The sequence below is a fragment of the Bison bison genome, unplaced genomic scaffold, assembly GCF_000754665.1.
Source record: "Bison bison bison isolate TAMUID 2011002044 unplaced genomic scaffold, Bison_UMD1.0 scf7180017864456, whole genome shotgun sequence".
Lineage (NCBI taxonomy): Eukaryota > Metazoa > Chordata > Mammalia > Artiodactyla > Bovidae > Bison > Bison bison.
The window spans coordinates 18,490,875-18,502,693 of record NW_011495018.1 but is presented as its reverse complement, the minus strand read 5'-3'; the positions used below and the strand labels follow the sequence as shown (position 1 = coordinate 18,502,693).

The following is an 11,819-nucleotide window of genomic DNA, read 5'->3' as shown; positions in this document are numbered from 1 at the left end:
AAAAAATTTTTTTTCTTTTTTTTTTTTTTTTTCCCCCCCCCCCCCCCACACCTATTTTCTATTAATAGGGACATTTGCTTGAAGCCAGAATCTCTGAACTTACACCCCACTCATCTCCTGAAGTCCCAGTTAGTTCTGGAGAAGGTGGAGGATGATGTCTTAAAGAGGTGTATGAGTCCAAGTGAGGGAACAAGAGGAGAGAACCAAGGTAGCATATACCACGGAGCTCTGCTGCCTGGGAGATTGTTGTGGCGAAAGTGGCCGATGGCCTCATCACTTCATGATACATCACCTCGCCTCTTCTCTTCAGTTCTGCTTTCCTCCACCGCCCAAGATCATCTTGATTTTTGTTGTCATTATTGTTGGAGCCTACTTCCTTTGACTTCAGTCCCAGAACCTCAGAATATCAGGATTCATGGTTTCCGTGGGATTTTTGCTGTTTTTTAATTGTCAGAATTATAGCTGAGGAAACATTTTTTGTCTGGGCTAATAGCTTTGGTATTGAGAAGCTATGCTATAAAGTAACAAAGTCATTCCTGGGTGCAAAATTGTAACAGACAATTCCAAGAAAACAGATTTGTTACAATTGTTGTTGTTGTTGTTGTTTTCTTACCTTTATATTTTAATGTGACCATTCTTACCACATAGATAGAAACCTTTGAATTAAGTAAGTTAAAAATAAAGACCTCGAATTTCTACAGCTACAATGTAATGTAAGGTCCAAAGAAGCAGCTTCATGAGAATTGAAAGGAGACTATAGCTGGCACTGGAAAAATGCTTACTAACTTGAATAATTAAATGCTAGTAATTCTTAAAAATACTGTGGTTTCCGTCTTAATAATTATTTGTACTTGCTCATTTTATAATCTGTTTCTAGTTGATAAATAGGGAAAGATGAAAAATATATCTTTGTAGTTATGCATTTCAGATGTATATCTGTGGACAACAGAAATTGATTATGTGCAACCATGCAGAACTAGTATGATTAAAAGTAATTATAATCTCTTCCTGGCATCATTGGTGGTTGACCCAGAAATTACTTGAGTTAAGAAGGTTAAAAATTGGAGCAAAATTTTCAGCCAAAGCAGTTTAGTCCCTGAAATATTAACTTACTGAAATGGAATTAGAGTAAACTGGATTGATTGCAACTAACTTCATTCTCTGCTGTGCATGTACAATGTGTTAAAGTGTTACTTCCAAGAGAATAGAAAAGATTAAATATTTTAGAACTTCAAAAAGAAATTTGATTACTCTGTGGACCAAAAGATAGATCAGTCTCTTCTTAAGTAATATTCTTATGGCACTATATTTGAGCTTTGATTTTAATGATTTGTATTCTGGAGTAAAGTCAGGAAAATGGATGAGTGAAAACCATCACTAATACTAATTGTGATGTTCCTGTTTCTCTGATGATGAGTTGTAAGAGGGGGAGATACTTTATAGAGGCGAGAATTCCATGCCATCAGGCAGGCTTCCTGAAGGATCTTAAACAAAAGGTTTCTTTGCAGTTAGTTGCTTACCTCACCATGTACAGGGACAAAAATGGTCTGTTGTGAAGCCTATCATTTTGTAGCTGTAGTCAGAAATACCAAGAAAGGCATTATGGTAACTTGGTTACAGTTCACAGGTGGCATCAGATCTGTTTAGAATCCCAGCTCTGCTGCTTATTAGATCTGCAACTTGGGCATATTACCTGCCCTGTCTAAGTCTGCCTCCTCCACCTGGAAAATTCAGTGTGTGTGTGTGTGTGTGTGTGTGTGTGTGTGTTGGAGGCAGGGTGTGTGTATAATAGTTTCACCCTTACAGTGTTGTAAAAGTCAATTGAAATAAAGCATCTGATTTTGTTGTTCAGTTGCTGAGTTGCTACTCTTTGCAACCCATGCAGTGCAGCACACCGGGCTCTTCTGTTCTCCACTATCAACCAGAGTTTGCTTATTGAGTTGGTGATGCTGTCTAACCATCTCATAACTATTAGTAATTGCCCTCCAGTCTTCCCCGGTAGCATGTTGAATCTTCCAACCTGGAGGGCTTGTTTTCCAGTGTCATATCCTTTTGCCTTTTCATACTGTTCAGGGGATTCTTGAGGCAAGAATATTGGAATGGGTTGCCATTTCCTCCTCCAGTGGACCGTGTTTTGTCACAACTCTTCGCTGTGACCCAGCCATCTTGTGTGGCTCTGCGTGGCATGGCTCATGACCTCATTGAGTTACGCAAACCCCATTGCCACAACCTAGTTGTGATCCTTGAAGGGGAAAGCATATAGTACCCTAGCACAATTTTTCCTCCCTTAAGAGAGTGCACGGTAAATTAGCAGCTACTGATACTGCAGTGGTGAAGGCAACACCTGTAGGGTTAGTCAGCACCTAGCTTCTCAGACTTTGTGACATTAGTTGAACTCTTAAAGAAACATTGGCCCTCAATTTTGTTTCCTTTCTGTGCTAGACTAGAGTGAATCTCTTGATGAGCACCTGCATTTGAAGGGAGATGTGTGATGGGCACTTTAGGATACAAACTTGGAATTGGACTCTGAACTCAGGATAACAGGGAGGAAGTCAGGGAGAGAAGTGGAAGTGGTGGGGTGAGATAGGTGTCTTTTCTGGAAGGAAATGCTTAGTCTAGCTAATTGATTATGCCCCATCCCTGGAGGCTTTTGGGCACTGTCTAGACATGGCCATGTGTGGAAGAAGCTGTGACATTCATCCATGATTCTCTCTTGCCTTTGCAAAGTGATTGTAATAAGAGAATTCAGAAAAGTCTGCTTTTATTTGTGAATACTGTGTTTTGCTTTACATACATGTGGTTCTGGAGCTGTCATGTTGATGTGTAACTGTTGAGCACTTGAAATGTAGCTGTTGCCCTGTAGTGAAATGACAATGTTTTTAGTATTAATAAATTAAAAAAATATTAAAATGAATTTCTTCTGTTTTTTTTTTTAACTTTTTGAAATGTGGCTACTAGAAAATTTAAAATTCTGTTATGTGACTTGCATGCATTATATTTTTGTTCTATAAAATTAGAGTTGAAGAGATGGTTCCAGACCTAATTCAGGAACTCAGGTGCAGAGTGAGTTGAAGTAGGGTGGGTAGGACTTGAGTTAGGCATACTCATGCATATCCACATTCTAATCCCTTAAATGATGTAGTTAACCTGAGTAATAGCCTTGGGCTACCCAGGTGGCTCTGTGGGTAAAGAATCCACCTGCGATGCAGGAGATACAGGAGACACAGGTTCCATCCCTGGGTTGGGAGGATACCCTGGAGGAGCGAACGGCAACCCACTCCAGTATTCTTGCCAGGAGAATCCCATGGACAGAGGACCCTGGTGGGCTGCAGTCCATGGGGGTCACAAAAAGTTGAACATGGCTGAAGCAACTGAGCACACATGCACGGCAAGTGATAGCTTCATTGATTTTTTAAAAAAATGTTTAATTTTAGAACAGGTTTAGGTTTACAGAGAAATCACAAAAATAATACAGAGAATTCCTGTGTAGTCCACGTCCAGTTTCCTCCATTGTTAACTTCTTATATTAATATGACACATTTCTTGCCGCCAGTGGACCTGCGTTGCTACTTGTTATTAACTGAAGTCCATACTTTATTCAGATTTCCTTCATTTTTTTCCCCCAATCTAGTGTCTTTTTACTATTCTAGGGTCCAGTCCAGGGTACTACAAATCATTTGTAGTAGTCATGACTCCTCAGGTTCCTCTTAGTTGTGACAGTTTGACAGCCCTTTCTTTGTTTTTGATGACGTTACAGTTTAGAGGAGTACTGACCAACTGTTTTATAGAATGTTCCTCAGTTAGGATTTGACGGATGTTTTTCTCATCATCAGACTAGGGTTATAAGTTTTTGAGAGGAAGACCACAGAGGTAAACCACCGTTTTCATCACATCATGTCAAGAATTCACACTCTAAGGGAACTTAGCAGTCTTGATGTTAACTTTGACCACCTGGCTAAGGTAGTATTTGTCAGGTTTCCCTACTGTAAAGTTACTCTTTTCCCTCTTCTCCATATTCTTAGAAGGAAATCATATGCATAGCCCACACTTAAGGAGTAGGGGATCATGCTTCATCCCCTTGAAGGCTGAGGATTTATGTAAATTATTTGGAATTCTTCTATATGATTCTTCTAGAGAGATTTGTCTATTCTCCACTTGTTAATCCAGTCCTTTATATGCACAGACTCATTTATACTTTGTGTTGTATTCCAATACCACTTTATTTTGCTGCTCAGATGATTGCAGCTTTGACCATTGGTATTCCTTCCAGCCAGCTTTTGTGTCATTTTGATATATGCCCATCAGTGGGTTTTTTTTTTTCTCTCCTTATTAGCGTTTTCTTACTTTCTGATATTATAAGATACTCCAGAATCATCCTGTATTTTTCATATACCAGTCCTTGAATCGGTAGCTATTTCTCCAAGGAGTCCTCTTTCCTTTTATTGAAAAATGGTGTTAGAAACCAGGATCTGGACACGAGGTACGCACATTGGTACTGAGGTTTTATTACTTCTGGACCCTTTTAGCTGACACAGCAAAGAAAAATGTGTGTATGCTAACTCATGTATATATACTTACTGATAAAGTTTTGTGTATGAGGCCATCTATATTTATAATAAGCTAAACATGAGTTATATTAATGTCTCCAACTCTAGTCCTTTATTCACACGAATCATTCTAGAATGGGTTTGTCTTAATTATTTCTTTCATAAAGGGAAACTTGCCATTCTAAATAGGAAGATTTGCCCCAGTCCTCACTGATACAATTTTTCTTTCTTTCTCTCGTTTTTGTGTGTGTGTGAAATTTGAACAGAATCTGTACTTTAGTTAATAATTCTGTATTGCACGTCAGTTTCCTGTTTGTTGTTTTTTACAATATAACATTTCTTTATATTCTCAGAGTTGGATTAGAAGTTTCAAGCCTCATTCAAAAAAATTTTTTAAATCACTGAGATAATAAACTTTCTAGACTTTTAGGAGTAATACTAGATGCCGAAATAAATGGAACTACATCAAAGTTTTGGGTGAATATAAATTAGAAATCTAGCATCCTATCCTATTCATACTTGGTCAAACAAGTGGAACCAAAATGTTATAAATATTTTAGCTAGACAAACATTCATAGGGTTTCTAAAACATATATAGATTATATGTACTATATATATATATATGTATGTATGTATGTATGTATGTATACAAAAGCTTTTCTACTACGTTTGATAAAGACTTGAGAAAGAACAACAAAAAATGAGATGGAGAAGTTGGAAAACATAAACTAAATTAAATGGGAGCACTGAATATGAAATAGAGCAGCCATGTTTAAAAGCAACTGGACTCTATGATGACCTTTTACAATTTTTCTTATTCTTTGTGAGTAACAAATACGTTGCTGAATTATGAGACTCGTGGATTCATTCAGTGAACACACAGTGCACACCTACCATGTACAACGCTCTGTGCTAAATACAGAATTAGGACAAAGATGTGTCGAGAGTGGTCCCTGCCTTCAAGGAGCTGGAAATGAGGCTGAAGGGAACCAATTACTAATGGCCATCAGGGATGCTAGGGTAGAGCGCGGAGGTCTAGGAATTCAGAGGTGATAAGATTATGTCCTGGGAGGTCACCTGGAAGGGTAGTGGGATTCAGCAGACAGAAAAGGGGAAAGACTAAATGAGTTGCAGGAAGTGGATACAGTGGGCATCTGCTGCTTCCAAAGGCCCAGAATCCTCTGTTCTATCTTCTGAGAGCATCTCCTCAATTTTCCTTTGAGAAATTCTCTAAAACCAGTCTTGGTGGAACTGACAGGCTGCCATGCCCTGTCCAGGTCAAGAAGAAAATACCTTACTCAAGGGAGGACAGTCAGTGAATTTTCGCCGGAAATTGGAATTTGGACTCTGCTTCTGCAGAGACTGTGAGTAAATTCCTGCTCCCTTGGTTCTCTGAGCCACCAAGGTACTGTCCTCCCTGAGCTTGGGAACTCACCTTTTTCACTGATTCTTTGTTCTTTTTATTCGGTCACTATTTCGTGTCTGTTTGCAACCCAAAGGACTGCAACATGCCATGCTCTTCTATCCTCCACTATCTCCTGGAGTTTGCTCAAACACATGTCCATTGAGTCGGTGACGCTATCTAACCATCTCATCTGCTGCTGCTCCCTTCTCCTTTTGCCTTCAGTCTTTCTCAACATCAGGGTCTTTTCTGATGAGTCGGCTGTTTGCATCAGGTGGCCAAAGTATTGGAGCTTCAGCTTTAGCATCAGTCTTTCCAATGACTATTCAGAGTTGATTTCCTTTAGGATTGGCTGGTTTGATCTCCTTGCAGTCCAAGGGACTCTCAAGAGTCTTCTCCAGCACCACAGTTCAAAAGCATCAGTTCTTCGGCACTCTGCCTTCTTTGTGGTCCAACTCTCACATCCATACATGACTGCTGGAAAAACCATAGCTTTAACTATATGGTCCTTGGTCAACAAAGTGATGTCTCTGCTTTTTAATATGCTAAGTTTGTCATAGCTTTTCTTCCGAAGAGCAAGCATCTTTTAATTACATGACTGCAGCCACCATCTGCAGTGATTTTGGAGCCCAAGAAAAGAAAATCTGTCACTGCTTCCACTTTTTCCCCCTCTATTTGCCATGATGTGATGAGACCCTGTGAGTCACCTTGAATTATTGTAATAAATTCTATTTTTGGCTTAGGCTAGCCAGAATCAATTCTGTTGTATTCAGCCAAAGAACCTAATTAGTACCTTGAACAAAGGCTTAGCTCAGGGAATAACATTTGCTTAGATAGTAATGGATAGCATGCAGTGCACATACTAGAGAGCTAGTAGTTGGAAATAACAGTTGGAAAAGTTGCTTGGGTCTGGAATGTGGAGGGCCTTGACTTCCAGGCTCAAATGATTCAACCAGAGCCACATTTCAGGAAGATTAAATGGGGGAAGAGGGATTAAATGGCGAAAGTGAAACCAGCATGGTTGGTAGCATAGCTTCTTTGGTAAATTCTTGTACTCACTGCACCATTTATTCATTTTACTACCATGATTTGAGAACTGATTATACATCAGGCTCAGCACTAGACTGTAGAACTAGGACATGGTTCCTGTCTTCCCAGAGCCTCCAAGGTAGAAGATAAATCAGACCTGTGAGTGTGAGAGATAAATCATGAGGATTATGTAAGAGACACAGGAATTTTCTATAAAAGCCAGTAGTTAATTCTTCTGTTGGGTTAGAAAAAACTTCAAAGAGCTGGTGATTTCTGGGGAGAAATAAATGGGCTGATAGACTTGGAATGGGGGTAAGGATAATTTTTCCAAAAGTATCTGCTAGAACATGTGTCTCCTAGAATGGAGAGTTGTGGTTGGGTTATAGCTTGATTGTGGTACGATTTGAAGAAATCACATGTAGATATTTAGCACTTTACAAATTAGGAGTAATTCCTCTTGCATCAACTTATTTGAGCTAAAAAGAGTCCAGTAGATGTATTTAATTTCCAGTTTAGAGAGTATATACCAAGTCTCAGCTAAAAACTCTTTCTTACCCAAGATCCCATAACCATGAGTAGATAATGGTTTGGGGTTTAGAATCAGTAGTTCTGACTTCAAATATTTCTTCCATTGCATTCATCTCTTAAGGAGAGCACAATTTTTTAAAGGATGGTAAGATCTTGCTCAGTTTTAGGAATTATTATATGTCACTTTTGGTTTTTTAGTTTGTGGGCTTTTGTTGTTATATATGAATTTTTTTTAATATGTGATTTTTAAGTTGTACTCATGAGTACATTATTCCCAATTTATTGAATTCATGAGTTTGTAGATTCCTCATGCCACCTCTAAATCTGTTGTTGACACAGTCTCTTCTAAAGAGCAAAATAATTTTTGTTTTTTCATAAAAATGTTACAGCATCTCTTCAGTACTCTACAGGATTATGTATTTCCAGATTGCCTAGAATCAGTGTCTTACAGTGTTTCCTAACCCACCAAAGAAGGATATGGCCATTTGCCTGATATGCTAATCCTTTACTCTGGTTGATCAGAAAGGAAAAAAAGATATCTAAAAATAGAAGTTTTTAAATATTAAGTTTATCTGTAACCTTAGCAATTCCTTGATGTTATTGTTTGTTTCAGATGAGAAGAAGCAGATGGTTGCAAATGTGGAGAAACAGCTCGAAGAAGCAAAAGAACTGGTACGTATAGGCTTAGTAACATTTAAAACACTACCAGAGCCATTTAACCTGATGCCTTCCTCTAAACTTCATTTATTCAATGTAGAGATGTGAAGCATACCTGATTAAGCGCTCATGATTAAGAATTCATCAGTGTCTACATTGGAGAGAATTTAATAGCTTCTTGGCATTTTATTCCTCTAAATAAAGGTGATTCATTAAATGCCCACTTGGAGTTTTTATCACTTCATAGTACCTTTCATAATAGCTATAAATAGCTGACCCTGGTTAAAGGTGTATTAGGTACCACACATGGGTTAAGCATGTTATTTGCTTTATATTATTTAATTTTTACAAAATCTCTATGAGACAGGGACTGTTTGTCAAAAACTGTTAAGGATCGAGCTTTTCCCTACTTGTCCACTCACAAGTGAGCTTACCACAATCTCAAGGATGCTGATAGAAGACATTAGATTCCTACGTCAGAGACAAAAGGCTTTTATTACTCACAGCAAAAGCTGCTGCCAAAATTTCAGCAGGCTTATGTCAGTTCCCTGAGCCCCAGTTGCCAAGGGGCTGTGCATGTTTGCCTAGAAAAATGCCTCCACGTCAGTGGATTATCTTATAGGAGAGAAACGCGGGGCCTGGGAAGGATACCGCTTTATAGCAGCCTGTAAGCAAGCCTGGTCTTTGCCCCAAGGCACACATTGTTTCCGACCCCCAGATTGCTCCCTGCCTGGGAAAAGAGTGATCAGGGCCTTGCATTCTTGGTGTTGCAGCAAGACATGTAGAAGTGTGAGAGATACACAGAGGAACATCATTACTCCCATTTCGTAGATGGGAAAACTGAGGCTTAGAAAGATTAATTAACTTGTCTGTGGTCCCACACCCAGTTAGTGCTTCTGTAAGGATTTGGACTTAGGTATGCTAAACCCAGAGCTTTAACTTAGCCACTACTTTTTGATACTAATAAATTCTCAAATCAAGTAACAAAAAGTATTGAAATATATTGTGTCCTAATTTGGGGTTTCAAAGACTGGTATTGCAAGTATGATTCGTCTTGTTCCTGCATTGTGGTCCTAAATGAGGTATTGCTTTTCTCCATACTGGAGGGTACCACTTGGTGGTGTTCCTTCAGTACTGATATAGTTACTACAGTTTCCAAAGTGTGTTTCTGTTAACTGGTGTTGCCTGTTCAAACAAGTTTGCAAACTGTAGCTTAAACAGAATTCTCCAATTATGGGTCTTTTTTAGGTTATTCATTGGTTTGGCCAAAAAATTCATTCACGTATTTTCATAAGATGTTATAGAAAAACCTGAATGAATGTTTTAGGCCAACCCAATATTTTTCTGAGCTTCTCTGGTGGCTCAGGAGTAAAGAATCCGCCTGTAATGCAATTCAGTGCATGAGACGTGGGTTCGATCCCTGGGTTGGGAAGATCCTCTGGAGAAGGAAATGGCAACCCACTCCAGTATTCTTGCCTGGAGAATCTCATGGACAGAGGAGGCTGGCAGGCTGCAGTCCATGGGGTTGCAAAAGAGTTGGACATGACTGAGCAACTAAACATTGACAACAGCGATATTTTTCTATAGAACTTTCTTAGACTCTTAAGTTGCCTTGCGGCATGATGAATGTCTCCAAAGGACTCTAAGGGGTGGCACTCCAAGCTAATTTGCCTGAGGAGCAGGGCCATATGGGGCAGGCCTGCTGCTCAAGACAGGTGGGGGGTTCTGAGGAGTAGGTGATTGTGGCTCCCCATTACACCGCAGACACTTCCTTTCATGTCTATGAGTGCTCAGGCAGCAAGTTGCAGAGCTGCTGCTCCATCTTGCCCATCTCCGGTTCCTTTCTGACTATCAGAACGCCTGTGCATTCCATACCCTGTAAAAGTGAAAGTGAAAGTCACTCAGTAGTGTCCAACTCTTTGTGGCCCCACAGACTATACATTCCCTGGAATTCTCCAAGCCAGGATACTGGAGTGGGTAGCCTTCACCTTCTCCAGGGGATCATCCCAACCCAGGGATCAAACCCAGGTCTCCCACTTTACAGGCGAGCCATTTACCAGCTGAGCCTTTACCAGCTAAGCCATTAGGGAAGCTGAAGAATACTGGATCTTCCTGACCCAGAAATCAAACTTGGGTCTCCTGAATTGCAGGTAGATTCTTTACCAGCTGAGCTATCCGGGAAGCCCACACTCTGTAAGAGTTACTTCTAATTTCACTGTCTCTGCAGGAGCAGCTTTATTCTAACTCCTCAGCCTCTCATGTTTGCTTCTGTTTTGAAAGTTGTTTTTTGTTTGTTTTTTTTCCAAATTCTTTTCTCTTTCCTTTCTTTTTTACAATCAACTGTTTTCCTCTGGCTTCCTGGCCTTCATGTACGAAGACTGAACTTCTGTACGCCATAGCTGCCAACCGAGACGCTTCTTCCTTCTGGTTGATATGCTCACCATGCACAGTGCATGCTTAGTTACTCAGTCGTGTCCGACTCCTTGCAATCCCTTGGACTGCAGCCCACCAGTCTCCCCTGCCCATGGGATTCTCCAGGCAAGAATACTGGAGGGGGTGTCATGTCCTTCTCCAGGGGATCTTCCCAGTCTTCCCAGGGATCAAACCTGGGTCTCCTGCATTGCAAGCAGATTCTTTACCACTGAGCCACCAGGGAAGTACAGCTGGTCAATTCTTAGGATCTTGGGTTAATTTCTTAGCTTTTTGTTAAGTTCTCAGTAGCAGGGTTTTTGTTTGTCTTTGCCATCAAATCTATGTTTCAGTTCATTGGTTTGCCTTTTGGAGACATTGATTTACATGATGATATTAGAAAGCCTCTTTCCTAATAACTGAAGTTTCACTATACCAAGAACTGTAAAACATGGTTATACCCCTGTAGAACTTATGGTCATCTCCAGTTGTTACTAATATGAAGAGTTTTGTCTTAGATACGTGTTTCTGTTTGTTTAACATATCTAGGCAGCTGACTTAATTCTGATGGCATCCTTATTAAGGACACACATCATTATATACTGTGTTTTTGATGAGGACCCTAGGAAAAGAACTTCATTATGATTTTACTTGTTAGAATTAGTTGTATTTCTGTTGAACAATTTGTATTAATCTCCTGGACACTACATGTCTCATAATTACCATGTCTTCCAGTTGACACTGGCCATGTGAATGTTGTGATAATATAAAACTAGTAGTATTACTCTTGTTTCTGGTTTCATTTCAAGTGTTTGTCGTGTGTTTCCTTTTTCTTTGTCTTCAGTTCAGTTCAGTTCAGTTCATTTCAGTCGCTCAGTCGTGTCCGACTCTTTGCGACCCCATGAATCGCAGCACGCCAGGCCTCTCTGGCCATCACCAACTCCCGGAGTTCACTCAGACTCACGTCCATCGAGTCAGTGATGCCATCCAGCCATCTCATCCTCTGTCGTCCCCTTCTCCTCCTGCCCCCAATCCCTCCCAGCATCAAAGTCTTTTCCAGTGAGTCAACTCTTCGCATGAGGTGGCCAAAGTATTGGAGTTTCAGCTTTAGCATCATTACTTCCAAAGAAATCCCAGGGCTGATCTCCTTCAGAATGGACTGCTTGGATCTCCTTGCAGTCCAAGGAACTCTCAAGAGTCTTCTCCAACACCACAGTTCAAAAGCATTAATTCTTCGGCGCTCAGCC

At 40.1% G+C, this 11,819-nt stretch overlaps 1 protein-coding gene across 4 annotated transcripts in view; it reads left to right on the top strand.

Annotated features, from left to right (window-relative positions):
- Positions 1-11,819, top strand: part of VTI1A (vesicle transport through interaction with t-SNAREs 1A) — a 372,758-nt gene that overhangs the window by 1,806 nt on the left and 359,133 nt on the right. For all 4 annotated transcript variants that reach the window (XM_010859321.1, XM_010859322.1, XM_010859323.1 and 1 more), the window contains exon 2: positions 8,120-8,178. In XM_010859321.1, coding sequence (XP_010857623.1) covers positions 8,120-8,178 — 59 coding nt within the window. The remainder of the gene's footprint in view (positions 1-8,119; positions 8,179-11,819) is intronic.